The sequence below is a fragment of the Hyposmocoma kahamanoa genome, unplaced genomic scaffold (genome assembly GCF_003589595.1).
Source record: "Hyposmocoma kahamanoa isolate Upper Pololo Valley unplaced genomic scaffold, ASM358959v1 220, whole genome shotgun sequence".
In the NCBI taxonomy this organism is placed as follows: Eukaryota; Metazoa; Arthropoda; class Insecta; order Lepidoptera; family Cosmopterigidae; genus Hyposmocoma; species Hyposmocoma kahamanoa.
Window position 1 is genome coordinate 3,191,871 of NW_020653740.1, and position 20,846 is coordinate 3,212,716.

The 20,846-nt window shown below is 36.7% G+C and overlaps 1 protein-coding gene across 2 annotated transcripts in view; it reads left to right on the forward strand.

Annotated features, from left to right (window-relative positions):
* Positions 1-12,045, forward strand: part of LOC113227956 (methyltransferase-like protein 9) — a 54,490-nt gene extending 42,445 nt beyond the window's left edge. For both annotated transcript variants that reach the window (XM_026461071.1, XM_026461072.1), the window contains 3 exons: positions 5,738-5,965; positions 6,161-6,336; positions 9,675-12,045. In XM_026461071.1, coding sequence (XP_026316856.1) covers positions 5,738-5,965; positions 6,161-6,336; positions 9,675-9,898 — 628 coding nt within the window. In that variant the 3' untranslated portion in view covers positions 9,899-12,045. The remainder of the gene's footprint in view (positions 1-5,737; positions 5,966-6,160; positions 6,337-9,674) is intronic.
* The last annotated feature ends 8,801 nt before the right edge of the window (positions 12,046-20,846 follow it).

The following is a 20,846-nucleotide window of genomic DNA, read 5'->3' on the forward strand; positions in this document are numbered from 1 at the left end:
GGGCGAGGGGCGCGCGGGGGTTGAGGTCTCGCGCGAATATAATTTTGTTCATTTTTTCATTCGGGCGAGTTAATTCGGCTTCGCGGCGGAGTCGGCTATTGATTAGGGCGCGTCTTACGTTTTAATTTGTTTGCGCGCGCAGCCCGATGCACCCACTGAGATGAGCGCCTCCGTGGCCCCGCGCCCCTACCTCTAATGAAGCCGCGCTAACTACGGCCCCATAATCACGATCCTTTTCACAATCAAGCGCTGACGTCAATGTTTGTTCTCACCTAACTAGCTGCCTAGAGGCCTCCGCAAAGGAAGACATTGTGTTTACCCTCCCATAAGCGAAATGGTAATCGCAAAAATCTTCTCTGTTTTTTATAGCTTAGGGAAACTCTGTGAAAATTCCAGCTGTTGATATTACGTCGTCTACAAAATTTACATATGCAACTATTCTTACCTATTGTACTGTATTAAACGTACAGTAATTGCACCGAACATTATAGTGTACTTGTAACCTTTGGACATTATTTGTTACGAAAACCACTTTTTAAAACTCTTACAATTTAAGACTACCTTGACCAAGCTATTTGTTCAATGTCTAAGATAGTACCTGGAGACAATAGTATATCCATGTTGATAGTACCTATTGTAACTGCATAAAGTTAAATACAATATATCTTACACCTCTTTCACTGTGAAAACAATTAACATTACACCGTTGCATGGGCCAGCGAGGCGCCATTGGTCATCTGCACCCTGTGCTCCCCTTCCCGCGCTCCGCACCCGCTCCCCCTGCCCCACAGGCTACGAAACAACGCCGCCTGCATGTGACACATTAGTAAATGAGACGACATTCCTCAGCCACCAAACATCGGCGTCGCCACTGCAATACTCTTACTCTTAAATTCCGAGAATTTCTACCCGACTCTATTCAATTTGAGACTTATATGTGGAGACTTACTTCATTATTTTTGTTTTAGAAAATATTTGTTGCTTAATAAAAGAACAAGCCATGTTTCTTAAGAAGACTTTTTTATACTTACACAAATTAGATTTGATAACATAAAGATTACAATGAGATGGCACCTGCCGAATTTAGCTAGGCGATCAGTCCACGGTTGGCTGGGCGAAAGCTCCTGGCTCAATAAATCGAGACGCCCGCGCCGCCGCCTCCGCTCGGCCATTAAGCCTTTCGATAGCGCGGGTACTCTTCGGCACTCACTTTGTTTTATTACTTTCATTTTATTGTTTTAATTTGTGTGCGGGTGCGCTATTTGCGTGCGCGCAGTTTGTCGCGCGCCCCGCCCACCGCGCGGCGGCCAATCGCGCGCGGCCCGCTAACGAGGCTCGCGCCCGCCGCGCTGCGCCCGCGCCTGCCCGCCGCGCCGCCGCAGCGCCGCGTCGCAAGCGTCGCACTGCGCGTCTCGGCCGACCATCCACAATGCTGATTGTTCCCAACTATTCTTATTTTGTTTTAGCACGGTCGTCTCGTCCGGCGAGTGCAACGCGCCTCCCACCGAGCGATAATTTCAATGTCGATGCGTATATTGTGATATTGACTGAGATTCCACTCCAGACGCATTTTATCGTCAGAGGCGCGTTTCGTCAGAGCTACTCAATAAGCAATAAACCATTCGCCTCCGAGAAGTTATTTTAAAGTTGGACTTGGACTCCGATTGAGCCCACGCCTTTACACCTTTTAAAGGTTATTGTGTTCCCGAATCATTCGAGATAATAACTGTCAGCCTCTCCGCAAACATTCGTGCCCGCTCTCCACGTTCGCACAATGTAGACAATAAAATGTACCTGAAATGAAGCAACTTTGCTGTCTAAACAAATAAGCAAGCATAACCTCGCTTACTGAAGAACATTTTACGTACCACAGCCGATCGACGCGAAATCGAATTCAAATTAAGAACAAATTTATTACTAAACGACTTGTACATTTTATACCGTGACTACAGTAACAAGGAAAAAAAGACTTTATGTCAATAGGTTACTAAGTTCTGTTTGAATTCATTCATAGATTTCATCATCAATGTAAAATTCATCCCACCCTATGAATTTGCACATTCAGCCAGAAGTATGCTTGAGGAAACTTTGTTGATTTATAGATTCAGATTGGCATCGATTGTTAATGAACATTTCCTAAACTCGAGTCAACGTTCCAACGGTTGTTCGTGTTTCAAATCATATCCCGATGCTCTTTGAGTTTATTTGCAAGTTTTTTCCTTATCTCAGCCGTAGCAGGCGAAGCGAGTCGTCTCACGAATGATATTAAAGGGGAAACTAAGCAATTGATAGTAAAAATGGGCGGTGAAATAGAAAAATATCGTCCGACGCATTCGTGGCCTGGTAAAATATTCAATCGGGGCAATTCGGGTCCGCGTATAAATTCGGCCCCGCCATTATTTGTAGCGCGTCCTCGCGACCGAAAATCGGTACCTACATTGATAGTCGTCATTTTTCTTGTAGGTATCGTTAATATTTTACGGGTGCGTGTCAACGGTTTATGGTCCCACTCTTAACACTAAAACGTTTTAGCCGTGCTCTCATTGTTTATACATTTTACTATCCACTTTTTATAGTTTATTGGCCGAGTACTGCTTGGGGTTATGGCACGCGTAACAGTTTGTGTGACGGCTCGATTATATGCTATCGAACTTGATTTTACTGCGCTCCTAATGGTGCCCTCAAACTTTTGGCATCGTCTTTTATGTACCTACTGTTCTGCCGTGTATTCATTCGGAAAATATAAGTGCGTCCTCTCTTAAAACTATGTATTTAAATGTAAACTATATATTTTTTGTACAATATGTATATACATATTGCACAAAAAATCTCAGTTGTAAAGCCTTTTATGTCTTATTTAACCATTACAAACAAAAAACTTAGAACAGCTTTTAGTCCAAACTATATATAGCCATAATAAATAACACTTCTGTTGTTACTGGAATTAATTCACCTCATTATTCAATCTTTTTTGTATAACAATACCTCACCTGAGAGAAGACCTGTGCCCAGCAATGGGACGTATAAATGAGTTGACGATAACAATATCTCATATGTCTATCAAACACAGAATTAAGGTTCAAAAATGTACTTATAAAAATAACTTCAAAAGATGAGTCCTTTTTTATACATAGCTACAGGCGTTATGTAAGTATTAAAATGTTAATTTTTCTGTGAAATACATTTGTAATATCACGGTCTCATCACGAAAGACATTAAACAAGAAGCGGGTCCTTATCTAAGCGTAATTATCCAGCCAAGTTTGCGAGCTCTGAGAAAGAATTACCCCCCGACTGTGTTTGTGTGTGTACAGGGAGAGGGGTGGAGAGTGGGTAGGCTCACATGGGACGCGCTCTAATGAGGTGCCTGAAAGCGACAATGTCTTTGAGCAAATGTGTACGTATCTACATACGTAGGGGAGGAGTTGTTCCTATGTCTGCTATACATTTATGTGTCTGACGGAATCTAACGAATCAACGAAAAATATAAATACATAGTTATAGTTTCACGTGTCTACAATAATGTTATGTTGTTGACTTCTTCCTATTCATTTACCTACCTATAAAATGTGGAGCTATGATATTTCAGTTCGAAGCATTTCTTTTGCTGAAACTTCCTATCCATATTGTAAAAATGGATAACACCTGTTATAAATCACATCGCACAACTCTATAAGTGTGTATAAAAATACTCATTCTACGCGAAAGTGATAGGTAGCGCACAAATTTAGTATGAACCCAGGGGAGTTACGAGACGCTGCCGCAGCGGTGAATATGGTATAAGCGAGGGTCGATTGCGCCTTCCGGTCCGCAGCCGGTTTTAATTTCCCGCGCGAAGCGGCAACGCGTTAAGTTTAAACGGCCGGAGATGAGCCGCACACGTACTAATATCATGCACAGCCCGGGCCGTCGCCATAGCGACGCACACTTAAATGACGTGTGTGGCGCGGCGTGGGTATGAGGCCGGGGGTAATATGATTTGAGCGCCCGCGCGACACCCCCGCCTGCTTGTTTGCTCTCCGATGCAATCGCGATACCGCCCGCCCGCGCCCCGTCACCCACCCGCCGTCCATCGACACATCTTTCACCTCCGTCGTCGATAACCGCATCGGATTCCTTGTTGCAAGCCACCGCATTCTATTGAAATAGATACCCTGTGCTCCGGCACGCCTATCCACCTACTGCTCCACTATTTTCATCTCGACTACACACACCGCAGCTACCAGCACAATGTTGACTTTGGATGAAAAGTATTAAATCAGTCAAAAAGTGTTTTACCGCTGAACTCACACGTTTCTTTTGTACTTTTTAAGTGTAACAAATGAACCACCTCAAAATCGAAGCTCATTCTGGTTATGGTCCTAAATAAATCATAAATCAATCATACGACTCTCCGAGCAACAGAGTAACAACAGACGTCATATTCTTGTTCTCTTTTTGCTTGAAATGGCGACTCAATCGCGAGCTGTCAGCAAGGCGCGGAATCCCACGAGTTTATGCCGCGGCCGGTGACAATTACGTGGTGTCGGTGCTCATTAGTTGCGAAGCGCGACCGCTTCATGTATCATGTATTGCGCGTCGCCACACGCTCGACCAGTACCGCCACCGCTGCCAGCCGACGACGGGACAATAAAGCAATCAATCGGCACTGCCCTCCGTAAAAGAGGTGCAACCGACGCGATACCGCCTTCGCAATATCCGTACTCGATAACGACACGTGTGTCTTAAACTATTGTCATCGCATACAACAAATAACCAGGAAATTGTAGTGTACGGCGTATTGCAAGCGGATGTCCCCACCTCATCTGAAAGATGTCAATTATGTCGTGGCTTAGAAAGTAGAAATTCACTTTGAAACATGGGTGATACCAATAAGGCTATCCTAATAGGGTATTGTGACGGAGCGGTTTGTGCCGTTCACGCTGCGGTAATTGCGACGCGGACGCCGGGGGCCGCAGGTAATGCCGCGCGTGATATATGGTACTACGGCTAATAACAGAGCTTGAGCCTTGCCCCGATTATCCCTTTACCTGGCGAAGACGAATTCCTATCGATAGTTGCGACGCTCGCGCTCGCTCTTCGCTAATGAGAGCGGGATTTACTACTCATTATCCACTTTCGCCGCTTGCCCGGGGCGTGATGAAGACGTCGCGGCGGCGGCGGCTTGGCGGCGCGACCGCGCGGCGTGCCCGTACGGCTTAGCCGCAGCGCCGCAGGCGCACAATTTGCCGCACTCGAACCCGAGCGCTAGACGCCGAGCGCAGTTGCCCGCAGCGCGCTTTGTGTTTTATCCTCGGTAATTGCGGCGCAACGCGATCCTCCTTCGAACGGCCACCACCACACGACCAACGGTAGTGGATAATTGCGCTATTGTTACCCCGATGCACTACGATCAACTTACAAATCGTTTTCAAGGAAGTTCTACTAAATTAGAAGCTTCAAACTTCGAACAGACTTTGTTATTTCGACAATTAAGTTGATAAGAAAATTAATATGTACCTAGATAAGAAAATTATTTTGTACCTAGGTACACTGCAATAATAATATTGCGTACGTTACATACTGTTTCATTCACTTGAACAGACAGCTGGTTTAGTTAAGTTATGCATGATAAGTCAGCGCGTGACCACGGAACCTGTAAAGAGACGTTGGTTTGTTTATAAAAACAAGTAAGTATATTTAGAGCCGAAAAATAGTTTCATTTCTAAGATATATGTGATGGAATTTTATTGTTATAGGTGGCTCAGCCGGGGCTCTATGTTCGTGTTGTCTGAGGCGCAGGCGCGCACGTTGCTTAACAAGCCGGAGTCTCCGTCCGGCGTGGCCGCCGGTGCGGCGGGTGCGCTCGTCGACGTCGGCGCGGGCGACGGCGAGGTCAGTCGCCGGTTCGCACATCTCTTCGGCACCAAGTACGCCACCGAAATCTCCGCAAGCATGCGAAAAGCTCTCGTCAGTAAAGGCTTTACGTACGTACTTAACTAGTTTATTTTTATAATATAAAATATTTGTTCTCACTGATGATTTCATCATTTTTTTTCTATACAAAAGACATCAACGTACTTTACATTGTGTTATGTCACATTCAATAGGATCATTACACTAAAATGTATAATTCGAAGCTTTAAAGCATTATCTGAGTAGATTATCTAACAACATTACAGGGTCCTGGACACGGATGACTGGTGGCGCGGGCAGCGGTTCGAATGCGTCAGCATGCTAAACTTACTGGACCGCTGCAGCAAGCCAAAGACCATGCTACAGCAAGCGCGTACCGCTATTTCGCCTGGTGGCACTCTTTTATTGGCGCTGGTACTTCCTTACAAGCCCTACGTCGAAGGTAGGATAAAAATAAACATAAATTCATTCATTCTGTCTCAGTCGCTAAGTACAGGTCCTCACAAATATAAACGTCAGAGTCGACACGCTAAGAAGAACATAAATTCATAGAACTGAAAAATATTGAATTCTTAGGTTTTCGCAAACTGTTACACGCAGGAAATTGAACTATATTTACGGATCTAAATCGCGGATATTTGTTTATTCAAACATTTCGGACCTTTTACAGGGCCCGCGGTCCCGCCTGTCTTTTGACTTTGTAAGCACAGATTTTAAAGTCTTTGTGCCTACAATCGAAATTTTTATTTCGAGACAATAAACTGTTGATTAATTGATTGCTACTTTTTAATGAATTAAAAATAGTGCTTCTATCATCAACTCCACCGAATCACTCAGTAGGTCGTCAAGATATTCATATTCATCTTTATTTGCTTGCCACATGGTTTTACAAAGTTTCTTAAAGTATACATATATGGTCTCCTAACATATGACACCCCGCAGGGGCGCTGCAATTTTAGGGAGCACTCTAAAAAATATAAACTAATTAAAAATTATTTGTATATAAAATCAAACAATGGTTAAATATTTATTACTAAATAATGGTGACATGGCACTTATGTTTTATTAAATGTCGAGTGACTAAAGCACATAAGTTAAAAGAGTACCTACTAAATTTTTAATATATATTTTTCGTGTTGTTTATAATGTTGGAAGATGTCAGGAGAGTGATAAATTTTAAAAACACGTCACTAGAATTTCAGTTACAAAGTAAAAAAAAGTAATGAAGAAACAAATGAATTTGATTTATGTGCTTTAGTCCCTCCGACCCTAGAAATATTTCTTGTAAGGCATTGACTTACTGTAAGTCCATGTTATAAGGTATGTTTATAGATTTGTGATAAATATCGACAATTTTTCTTCGTTTTTTTTTTCTTCATTTGGTATACTTTTCTGAAATTAAATTAAAGTCTAATGTTGTATTTATCAACAGTTCACTTATAATAATATTATACACATATCAATCGATAATTAAAGTCATACTTACATTTGAAACGTCACAGGGATTCGAAACGTCGACCTTTCCCAATTCCGGAGCAACCGTTTTTCCACTGGGCTACCACTCCCGCCGCTCTCTACGTACCTTTGTGAATGTTTAGTGACTAGAGATGGATCATGGATAAATATCATTGGGATAAATACTCAAGATAAATACCCATTTTTACTCGATATTTACCGAAAAACGTGGAAAAATATTTTAAATCGTGGTTTATTATTTATATTTAGTAAAACAAAGTATATTTTTAAGCTTAATTGTAAACATTGATACAATTTAGTAGCATGTACGTATAATACATTGCTTGGTATACCTTTTTTCCATAATAAAAATAATACTTTTAAGTACCGTAAATCCCTGCGTTTTTGCGTGAACCATATTATTTTTTAAAAGCGTAGTTTGTTAAAAAAGGAATTGTCTCCACACAATATTAATCAGCTGTCTAACATTTTGTGTGGAATTTTTTTTCAGGTTACTAAGTTGGTCCGTTATTGTACAGTTGTTCAGCTTCGTATATAGAATATAAGGGTTTTTGGTTGTTCAATATTTTATTTTAAAAAACTGTACAGACTTCATTGGAGATACTAAAACGATAATTAATTCTAATCCAAAGGATATTCAATTCAAAATCACTTGGCCACTATTTTGCCAATGCCTATTAATTGACAATGAGTGCGAAAGAAAGAGAGAGAGCCGCTAAGGAGAATTGTGTTCGCACTTCGCATCAAAACACTTTGTGTACCTACATAATTATAAACATTTATTTTTTTATTATGTGTTTTAATTAATAGATTTTGTGTGTGAAATGTGAAAGAGAATCCTTGGGCTATTTCAAGTCCAAACATTACTTTATTTAGTACGCAGTAGACCCCAAGACCATAAAGTTGGGTCCCACTTTATTAACGCAGGATAGGTCAGCTCAAGGGTTACATGTTCATTTGATAACTTTCTGTCAATCGAATTTTCTATACCAGCCAACTTTTATGTTGATAAAAGATTAGGTGAATATGTTGCAATTACTTTACATTCCTATCATTAGTGAGATGTTATCGACTCGAAAAACTTAGGTACCAAAACAGTATTCTTACATAAAAGAATGGCAAAATGAGAAGTAATCGTACGTAATTATTTAATTAAAAAAATGAACTGTAACGAATTTTATTATAAAAAAAACACAAAAAATAATTATCCATGTTTTAGGATAAATACTCAGTGGAATCGGATATTTATTCGATATTTATCCATTGACGGATAATTATCGGGTAACAACCCATCTCTATTAGTGACAATACCTCTTGCCGATAGTGAAGCAAAGCAACAACATTTTGAATATTGTAATTGCATATTGACGGTTCACAAGCCTTGAAAAACGTACGAAATCCCCAACCCACAATGAGTCTGGTAGGGCGTATAAATAATCAAAGTACTTTGCGTACTATACTTGTATATTTATTATATCAAGTAACGGGACGAACAAGTCGTTCATAGCAGTCGCATTGCCACTCACAGCTTTAAATCGCAGATATCTGAGGGGCACTGCCACTGCGCCCGTCACCCTGAGACATACGTTGATAAATCCCATGTGCCTGAAATTTACCAAGGAGATTTGAAATTTAATTAATTTATAGATCTACGCACCTGATGACACTAGCCGCGCAACACTCGTGATGACGATTTGATGACGAAAAACTGTTTATGTTTAATAAAAAATTGCGGTGTTGCTTTACGAATTTGTTTGACAAGCGTGGTGAATTATAAGCCTAAACCCTCGCCGTAGACACAACTCGTGTCCAGCAGCTTGATTTTGATTGCCTCTCTCGATCGGAAACTTTCGACATTTCAAATCAGAACAATAGTTGATTTAACACACAAATTAGAAATATATACCTAATAGGAATCAAGTTCATCTTCTCGCTCGGGAACCCATCCGATTTAGAGACTACCCGATCGGTTCGACTCCTTCAATTCGGCTCTACTCTCGCTCTCCGTCTCGTCTCGACATCCGTCCGAAACAATTACTGTCAAATAAGTAATACTCGACCAAATTTGCTTGACATTGTCAATTAAAACATTGTTAATTAAAAGACAATGTCAATTATGAAATCAAGTATGAAGCTTCATTCGCATCATGGGTCGTTTAATTTGGCATTACTTATTGGGCAGTAATTGTTTCGGACGGATGTCGGACAGAGAACGAAAGTACAGGGCCAGCTGTAAGACGTAGAAAAAAAAAAGGTTGACAATGATGAGACGAAAAATATACACATAGTTTTTAATTGTTTCAGTAACTCCAGACCACAAACCAGAAGAACGTCTTCCGATCCAAGGCGCTAACTTCGAAGAGCAAGTTACGGCCTTTGTCGATTTTATGCGGAAAGAATTAAGCTTCGAGTTGCGATCATGGACTAGGGCCCCCTACCTCTGCGAAGGCGACTTCTCACAGGCATATTACTGGCTTGACGATTCCGTATTTGTCTTTACACCTACTGCCATACCCTCGGAATCGTAAATAGACTTATTAGATATATAGAGTTGACTAACTTAGATAAGAAAAGTCAATTAACTAAGACCAACCCTTATATTTTGTCTATAAAATTACACTGGACTTTGTTTTAATTAACTGAAGAATGAATCGCTAGGGTTGTTATAGTACAAAAGTGAAAATCCTTTTTCAGTGTTGTCTTGAAAAATTACAGGGATTTATGGAGACCAACATTTAGGCCGGCTTAGCAATAATTTAAGGACATAAATTGCTACTAAGGTATTTATCTAACAACTTCTACCAACTTAAATTTCCTTACATACTTTTTGTTGGTTGTACTTGGTGGTATAAGTAAGACTGTTACAGATCTTCACATTCACGATCTTGCCGTACTTCTTTTACATTAGTTCGTACATGCTTGTTTATTCCGAGCAACGACCGAAAGAGGTAACCGTAATAGGCGTTTCAGCTCTGCAAAAACAACCACAATACGCATACGTATAAGGTATAACTTACAATGCACTACTAAACTTTCGTTACCAGCAAGCTAAACAAACTTTTTTATTAGGAAACTTATATAGGTACCCTCTTTCGATTTCTGATTTTCCAAATACTTTGTCGATTTTTTCCCTGGCTTTTATCTATAAATCATCCGTTAATTTTCTATAATATATTTTCACGCTTAAATGTTCACACACAAAACTAATTTGTAATAACTATAAATGTAAATTGGTAACACTGTAGTGAATTTTACAACATTACATTCCTTTTTAAATATTTGTGTGATAACGGTAAGTAACCGTGAGAGAAACGAAATCGATGTATCTACCTCACTAAAATTGCAATTGAAATATGCAAAACTATACTATGAACGTGTAATTGTAATAAGTCATATAACGTTAACGGATTTTTTCATCGAATATGATTATTCTAATCGACATTTTCATCGATAGCATAAATTTATTAAATATCGTATTATCTAATGTACAATGTGGCGTACTTTTTAATACGCTATCAATGAGTAATTAATGCCTAATTCTATCGTATTTGTGCCGTCTTGCAACATTGTGAAGTGTTGTTTGTGATTCTCGTCAAGTGCAGTACAATTTTCCTTAACTCCAAGTTTCGGAGTTAAGGAATTTGGGAGGGGATATTATTAAGGAACGTTTTCATTCGGTTAAACGTCAGTTCAAATTTAACTAAGTTCAAATTTTAAGAAAATAACGACATTTGAGATCAACAGGTGGTCGAGTGGCTGACACACCAATTTTCATGGTGTCGCCGTCTCTAAGGTCCCGGGTGCGATCCCCGGCCGGGTCAATATAAAAAATTAACTTTCCAATATTGTCTTGGGTCTGGGTGTTAGAGTACCGTGGCTGTTTACTTACTTTGGAATCAGAGCAAAGTATGTGATGTTGTGTTGTCTAATATGTATTCAAGAAAAAGGTCCCGTAATTTATGTATGGAATGTCACTGCGTAACTTTAAGTAAATAATTATATCGAAAGGGCAAACTTTGATTTGCAGTGGTGAACTGATGAACGAAAAATGATAATGTCAAACATATGTCAAATAATATTTTAGGTTACAACTTATTCCAAAGCTTGGACTTTAGTAAACCGTACTGCGTGTAACTAAGACATTCCTTCCTTATAATAATTTGGGGACCCATAATTTGAACTAAGCTATAGTCGTCTAGATTACCATGGTACAAAAAAGGATGAGAAATCATAATTCTACCTAACATAAATTTCAGATCCTATTTATCCTTGCTAATGGCGTCGTCCGCTATAATTTTTATATTATTTTTACAAAACTAAAGTAATTTTTACTTGATATTGGCGAAATCGTCGATTATTTCGATGGGGCAATATTTAAAAGAACAGAACATAAGTTTCAGTTTTTTTTTTTTGTGACATTCTGGAATTACAAAATAGCTTTGATCATTATTTAATACCATTCATGTTTTAAGATTTATAGAATTTTATAGTTGGCGTGTATGTGATTTTAAAATCGTAACAACTATTAATATATCTACGTAATTTGTCTCTTAATATGTCAGCTGCTCTAAGTTTACTATTAAAATAAGTAAATGTTAATTATGTTTTAAAATTAAGTGAAAAGGTGAAGGTGCTTTCTTAGTAATTTTTTTCTTAATTGAATGTCGTGTTCAGTGTATTCTAAAAGTAAGTGTTTTGTCTATATGTCTTAAGTAATATCTAAGGTTATTTTTAAATCAATTTTGATAAACATAATATGTAATATTGTCTTTTATCTATAAACCATATAGAAATTTCTGGGAACGTAAAATTATACTACGCATATAATATACACATTGCAGTTTTATTTTGAAATTTCTTTTAAATATACAGTGCGTGCGTGTGCACGTGCTCGTGCACGTAAGCTTGTGTGTGTATATACGGACTGGAACATAGTCAAGATGAATCTAAAATTCCTTAGGAATTGAATCTATTTTTCCGGATTTAAATCGCGTATATTTGTTTTTTCAAACAAACCAACGTTTTGGGCCCTTTACAGGTACCATGGTCACGGTTGACTGAAATGGTAAACTCATCAACCAGTTATGTCTAATATTAATGCAAACCACCTTATTTTTCACTAAAGTTACGAAAGTTATTAATTAAATACCATATTTTTCATTTTACAAGGTACATTTTAATTTACGCTACATATATTTTACAATTATTTTATTTTTAAGAATATGAATTTTTTTATTAAATTCAATTTATTATTGAGTACTAAATTTAGAATAAATCATAATACATTAGTTAGTACTGCAGTCTGTCTATTTGGGATTTTTCATCAAAGAAAATACTGGATCCCGAACTGGTGTTAAAAAATTTTTTTTTTAATTTGGCCGAAAAATTTGGATGTCTTTTTTAATTTCAATGGCCTCTCACATCATCCTGACTAGATAACGGAATACTTTAGCAAGGACCTGGGGTTTATCAAACTTGATTGAATGTGCAAGTTTAACTATGTCATTCTCGCAGACTGCAGACTTGTTTAAACGACGGTGTTTGACATCAGCTATATATTCTTTGACGCGGGTACAAACACTTCGCTTCGTTTGTCCAGTAGAGACTGCAATCGCAGTCAAGCTTGTAAACTCCTGCATCCTGTAAAGGGATGTTACATTTCACGGGTCTCAGGAACTGCGAAATATCCCTAAAATTCCTTTTTCGAGCTCGTCAGTGTTGGGGGATGCTTGTCCCTTTTTAACAAAACGATCATTGGCTTGTATGTCGTCATTAAGGTTGTGTCGTTAGCCGCGTACTGACTAAGCGGGCACCCTTTTTTTTAAGACACCAAGTGACAGGACGAACTAATTATGAGCCTGGTGTTAAGCGACATGCATATATCCATGCATAGTCCATAGCAGAGATTTAAATTTATTTATTATCTTGTAAACATTACATTATTATATACAATATATTGTATTACAAAAATCGTTACAAATAGTAATAAAAATGTTACATTTCAAAACATTACAAATATCCGGTACAAGTTTTGTACTACGTAATTTTAATGTAGTTATGTCAAATAATGTAGGAACATATTAAATAATATAATAATAATTATGTCAATATAATGATTGCACGCGTTAAGTTTATGATATTTATTCATTTCTGTAAAATAATATTTATACCTAATAATCTAATAAATTACAACATATATTACAAGATGTCCCTATATTCTGCAGTGGAATAATACACATTATCTAACAAAAAGGCTTTTAGTCGACGATCAAATGTTTTTCATCATTAGCATTGACTTACAATTATATGGACGTCGGGTCCGCGTTAAAAAGTGTCCGAACTTATAGGGCGTTAAAATCGTATACAGAGCGTCATTCACGCTTTAGTCTTCATTTGTTTCTTCTGACAGCGAAGCAAGCAAAATTAGACAGTACTGCGATGACATTACAATTTAAATTCAACGTTTTAGCTTGTTCATATTCCTTTACATGTCACTACGTTTAAATAGGTTGACTTGGGTTTTTGTATTAGACCCGTCGTCCATTTATTTCTAAGTCAATGATCATTAGGCTAATTTTTTAAGTCAACGGGTACATAATAAGTCGGGCCGATTACGCGCGGATTTTTTTCAGTGTGTACTGCGATCTGAAGGACACTGCCACTACGCCTGTCACCCTGAGACATAAATTGACAAGTCGCATGTGCCTCTAATTTCACCAACACCTTTACCCTTCAAAACCGGAACGCAGCTCACATTACTGCTTGGCGACAGAAATAGGTTACGGTGGCAGTACGTCTCTGGACGAACTCTTCACAACGAACTCTACTGCTACTGAAAACAGACTTGCGATGCTGCCTCGGCCGAAGTGTGACGATTTTGCGCGAGAGGCTATCTCGTTGCAAAACTAACGTAGCGAGGCTACCGCGCGACGAAAAGCCAACCGAGCATTTGCCGTTAGTAGTTTTCAATAATTTTATATTTTTACGTTTGACCGTCTATTTTTAATTACTGCTAATACATTTAATTTCCATTAATTTAGAATATCTTTATTTCATCGGTAAGCCTTTCACATTTGAAATCGATTGATTAAACATTACTACTCACTCGTATTGGGCCAGCATAGTGAAATATTGCCTAAACCCAGGCCTGAGAGAAAACCCGTGCCCAGCAGTGAGACATGGGTTGTTGATGACGATGATAACTCATTAACTGCCTCCGTGGCCGAACAGTTACCACTTGTTACTGCTGGCGCAGAGGTCCCAGGTTTCGGGCCGGAAGAAATATTTGTATGGCCTACATTTATTCTTCTCGTGAATTTGGGTGTAATTCGTGGTTGTCTATGTGTGTGTGTCCATAGCACGCGCAATACAGGGTTTCCCTAGTGAGGAGCTAGGAGTTATGAGTGTGTGCTTTATTTATTTATTCGTTAGGCAGATGGAATATGGAGGAGGTTGCACTTCGTAGACATTTGTTCACATTAATCATTTATTTACTATTTTTGTTTAATACGTAGAAACCACCTGAAAGAACCCAATGAATCCATTGACGTCCACGGAATTTTGTCATCCGAGTACGCAGACGCTGCATAATTATAATATAATAATTTTTACATCAAGTTTTGTTTTCACGATAATTTTAAACTTTGAATATCAACAGGAATTTATCATAGAAGCTTATATACATACATTACCCCTTAAATAATTTGTAACTTTACGAACACGACAGTCAAGAAAAACTTTACGACCACGACTGTCAAGAAAAGCCGGTTTATGTTGATTATTCATATTAATGTTACATTTTGCACTATTTTGTGTAAAAATGCGTCTTAACATAAATTTCATTTTGATAAATAAACTGAATGTTAATTTTTTTTAAGCCTGTATCTCATAGATACTCTGGGGCCCAGTTCGTAAATTGCTCTATTGTCACGCTTCAGCAGAACAATAATTGTATTTCCACATGCATTAGCCCAAAGCAAAATGCCATAAGTCGCGTAAATGTGAAAGCAGATAAAGTAAACCAATCTAGCAGTTTCATCGCCTGAAATTTTTTGTATTTTTCTTCATCGCGTACACTGCTGAGCTGAGCCGTTTCAACAATTTAATTACCATGTAAACCATTAATATAATTATGTATAGTAAAACAGAAACGCACATAGAATTGAACCTTGTGGGACACCCATGCGATTAGACTGGACCGTATGGACTTGTCAAATGCACCACTATTATTAAAACATTATTCATGAGATGTTTAGAATAAATATTAATTTTAAAAACTAAATGTGTATAACTCAAACAATGAAGGTATATAAATCAAACACAAAATTATTCAATATTATTTATTTCTAAGCACTGCTTTATCGATCCACTAATTACCACTTTTACAAGATAAAAATAATATGTAAACTTCGGCAAATAATAAATTACATGGCAAGGCCAATTTAGAGCCAACCCTATCGTCAGCGCGTTTCAGCATGAAGCATGCTCAGGAAACCCCATAAAACACAGTGTACTATAGACGCGGTGCTGGAGCGTGCTGACAAGTGAGATGCAACTCTTACAGTCATTTCATTATTCATTATACACTGCTAAAAAAATTATGTGCGATTCTAAATACAGTCATAAAAAGTAGAAGATCAAAAGTGTATCACAAGATGCTGATGATAATGAAATAAAATAAAGGAAATAAGACAAAAGTATAAACTACCAATAAAGTTGGTGTCCCGTAAATTAAAAAGGTATATTGATGTCTTACTCTCTCAAACTCGTATTATATAAAGAGTGATTATTCAGGAGATAGCAAAACTTTCTATTTATTTTAAATTTCTTATGAAGGGTGTTAATTGGATTGGATTGCATTGCTTTAAGAATTGGTAAAAGCCAGTGTGTGAATATTAGGGAAACGTGATGTGAACTCCGCCTGCAAAATTTGTATATACAATTCATTATTGCATTTCAATAACTTTGTGCTTTAAGATACGAGTATGAGAAAGTAAGGCGACGATTATATAAAAGAACAATCGAATAACCACGTGAGACGATAGACAACCCAGCGGGTATTAATTCCATCTTTTCGGCTAAGTGTTGCTATAAAAACCACAGTGTGTACTAAATTCTATCAAAGTTTGACAGATGGGAAACACTGGTCTAAACGGGGCTTATACGATAAGGAGGTGCCCTAACTACGGAATTAACGAGCATACCTAAACAAAATTGAACGAACAAATGGCGGATTTCTTTAGTGTCGTACCATAATCTATCGATAAGTCATTATCGACATGCAAACATTTAATTAAAGTAGATCAATATTCCATTTGGGAATATTTTAGGTTATATGGGAATATCCGGGAATGTCACATGAAATTTTGAATTTATTGTTTTGCGTTTACAAATACTCAAATATTACTAAAAGTGAATTTGCACAGAAAACTTAAATAACTATACATAAATAACTTTGAAATATCTCCTATACATTTACAACCTCAAGATTCATATTTTCATATAGAAATTTTTAAACAGATTTCAAATAGTGTAGGCTTTTTTGTATTTATGCATTGGTATAGAATTAATATCAGTGACTGATTTAAGTGAATCCTTAATACTTCTATTTAATTTTGGAAATAAATGAAGGTAATAATCTTATCAATAATAATAATATTATCATGCGTTTATTTGCTTAAAACATGGTATAACAGGAGATGTACCAAGAGACAGTGTTAGTATAAACATGTTTCGCATATAGTAAATAGCATGCAAATGTCTGATTATACAATGTCAATTGACGAGCGACTGCAAGTTGTGACAAACCACGTCTAACGAACACGTTAGCGCTCGCCTTCACTTGGTCAGCTAGGCGAGTGACACCGAACGATGGCAAGGCAAATAGGCTGTCTATACGTTGGTATTGGCCTTCACCCGGCAACGTTAGACCAACATGGTCATTGTATTGCTGGCTTTATGAAATAAGAATTTTTAGTAGTTAGAGTTGTCAATGGGAAAAAATCCGAAACGAGTGGATAATTTTGTTTTCAGGAACTGAGAATGCCTAGTAAATGAGTCTTGTTTAATCTAAATTAAATATAAAAATATTTACCAATACACCTAATGATGGAATTGCATTATCATGTAATCTAGTTACATTCAAAGTTATGTTAAAATTTGACTCTTCAAAATGAAGCGAATAAATGAAAATGGTCTTTGATTCAATGTTTATATTCGGCACTATTATGCGGCGGTATGATTTCCAACCATTCTTTTTTCTTTTTTGATTTGTAGGTAAACTTGAAATAGTAAAAATAATAATAAAAACCTCGTAGTTAGTTATTTTAATAACAGAGTATCGATAATATGTACGCTTCCAAGAACAACACTCTCCTAAAATAATCGTTAACAACAATCATCAAAATATACAAACAAACAGGCAATCTGAAGAAGCCAAAGCAAAATTTGGCAAGATTTATGAATAAATTACTTAAATATGTCTAATTACATGAGATATTTGGGCTTTTGTGTGATTTATAGACAGATAAATAACACGTAACTGTACAATGTTACATTCGGTCGATCTTCGCTTTTTTAAATGCCACATCCCGTAATGCAGCAGCCACGAATTTTTATTAATACTTTATTGTTCGCACTGTCAATATTTTTGTCCATTTTATTACAATACATGCGAATATTTCAATAAAACACTTGGAAAAACATTTGTTTTGACATTTGATATACTTCCCTTTGACAACCGTATCATGTACCTCATGTACTGCGAAATGGACACGGTTGGCATTTAAGATGATGTTACGTATTTTCTATTCCCGTGTTTGACACAGACCAATGTAATGCTATCTCTTTTGGCTTAAGCTTTTTTAAGGCTACATTGACTTATGTCAAACACGGGAATCGAAAATACGTAACGTCATCTTAAATGTCAACTGTCCTTCCGTATCCGGTTGTCAAAGGGAAGTACATCAAATGTCAAAACCAATGTTTGGCCAAATGTTTTAGTGAATGATTCGCATGAATTGTAATGAAATAAACAAGAATATTGACAGTGGGAACAACTAAGTATTGATAAAAATGCGTCGCTGCAGCATTAAGGGGTGCGGCAGTGGAAAAAGCTGAAATCAACCGGCATGTGTTATTTTTCTGCCTATAAATCATACAATAGCCGAAATATCTCATATAATTAGACTCATTTAAGTAGTGTATTCACAAGTCTTGTAGAATTTTGCTTTGGTTTCTTTAGATTGCCTGTTTGTTAGTATATTTTGATGATTGTTGATAACGAATATTTTGAGATAGTGTTAGATCGATATTCTGTTATTGAAAGAATTCACTACGAGGTTTTTGTTATTCCCTTAATATATTTTTAAAGTTTACCTACAAATGAAGAGAAAAGAATGAAAGAATGGTTGGAAATTATAGGACTGCCGCACATAAACATTGGATCAAATACCATCTTCGTTTATTCGCTCCATTCAGATTTAAATGGAACTTTGAATGTAACTAGATTACATGATAATGCAATTTCATCGTTACATGTATTGGTAAATAACTTTATATTTAATTTTGATTAAAATGGCTCATTACTTGCCTAGTAATAATAGCCAAGTATTATATATACAAATTTGCAAACATAAAAACAATTTCAACATTCAAGCTATACATTTGCATGTAGATATTGACTTAACTATGATTATGGTACAACACTAAATCCGTCATTTGTAGTGGACATTTTTTGTTTAGGTAGGGACGTTTATTTCGTAGATAGGGCAGCTCCTTTCCTTTATTTTTTTCCATCCTCTAAGAAACGGGGCACCACTTAGCCGCGGAAAGAGAATGACAATACCTAACTAACCTATATAATGTAATAAGTTTTTTTTTTTAATTTTTATAATTAGAACATTTTTGTTATTAGTTCATACAGGATGTCACGTTTGTTGCGAATCACAAGATCTACATAAACATAAGTATTTATGGGACACCAAATGTATAACAAAATGTAAATAATTAATCGTAATATTGTCCAAAACTACAATTGTAGAAAATATATGATATGAATACCAACAGAATATTGATAAATAAAATTAAAATTCAAACAATGAATGTGCGTAAGAATAAAAAAAAACATTTTTAGTTTTGAAAAAAGTATAAGTCTATCTTACATCGCCAAGGTCGAATTTTTTTCAATACCTTTTTAAATATCTTTTTTCCAATTATAAAATCGTAATATGAAACCCATTTTTGACTAGATCGCTTATTTCTAATACAGAGAGAGATTCTTTTGGGAATTTATAATACTTTTTTTTAAATTTAGGTTTGATGGTCAGTATAAACTTAACTCTAGTTGTGTTAATAGTCATCGAAAACGTAATAGCCTCGTATGATATTTGGATAATACATGTCTGAATGTCTGGAACTTACAAAATTATTTCAAAATAAATCATACATTTAATTAAACTTATTGTAAAAAGCTATTAAAAATAAACATTTTGACAAAAATCAAATCGATAGTGATGTCTACAACATTCTAAGAGACCACAACATAATCCAAAGTACTTAATACAACCTCACTCCTCTCGTTTTCATAAGTTAGTAGTTATATAATTTAGAATACAGTACTAAGATACAAAATTTTAATTTTAATGTAGGCTTTGCCCAATTAATTATTGCACTAACAAACTTATGTAGTTCATTATTTCACGTGATGTTTGGAAGTAACTAGCAACTTGCGTTTGCATGTCTATGGATATTTTTAGACGCGCCTTTTACTTAGTAACATAAATATTTACTTGTTTGTTTTTTTTTTGTTCGTTCTTTTGAAAGAAAAATTTTAATTTTAAAACTTTTGCGTCATCAACATCAATTTAGTATTCGCGTCTAAGTGTTTAGTGATGCGTAAAGTCTCTTTTAGAATATTTTGCACTGAGAATATGTATTGTTAGACACCGCACTTCTTTTTCATATAAATACTAGTTTAAACTGGAAGTATGTGTACGTACAATTTACAAACAATGCAAAATACATCGACAATAGTCGCATATTTTAAACGGCAGCATGTTTTACTAACATAAGCTACCGTTCAAATGTTACTTCAGATCTTTATATCTTTATGACACAACATTCTCAGTTCGCAATTATCACACCACAGTATTACTTACCGAACCTAATTTTATACACTCACAGGCATTAGCTAAGACGTGAAAAATTGCAGTCTTTAATACTAACCTCCCAATCACGCTAGAAAAGACATGGCGATCAAACCTTATCCTTAACGCGATCATACGTCGCCCAGGTCAAATTAATTTTCAACGCCAAAAGGCATGTGCTTGCGCATGTATAGCCTTAAAACTTCAGAACAAATCCAGATGGGATTTAGTCCGAGGAAAAGAGAGATGAGTTTAACAACCAATAGGATTTCGTTTATTTGACGTCTCTCGGTAATGGTTAAGTACCTCTTTCGAATTTTTTACTCTATGT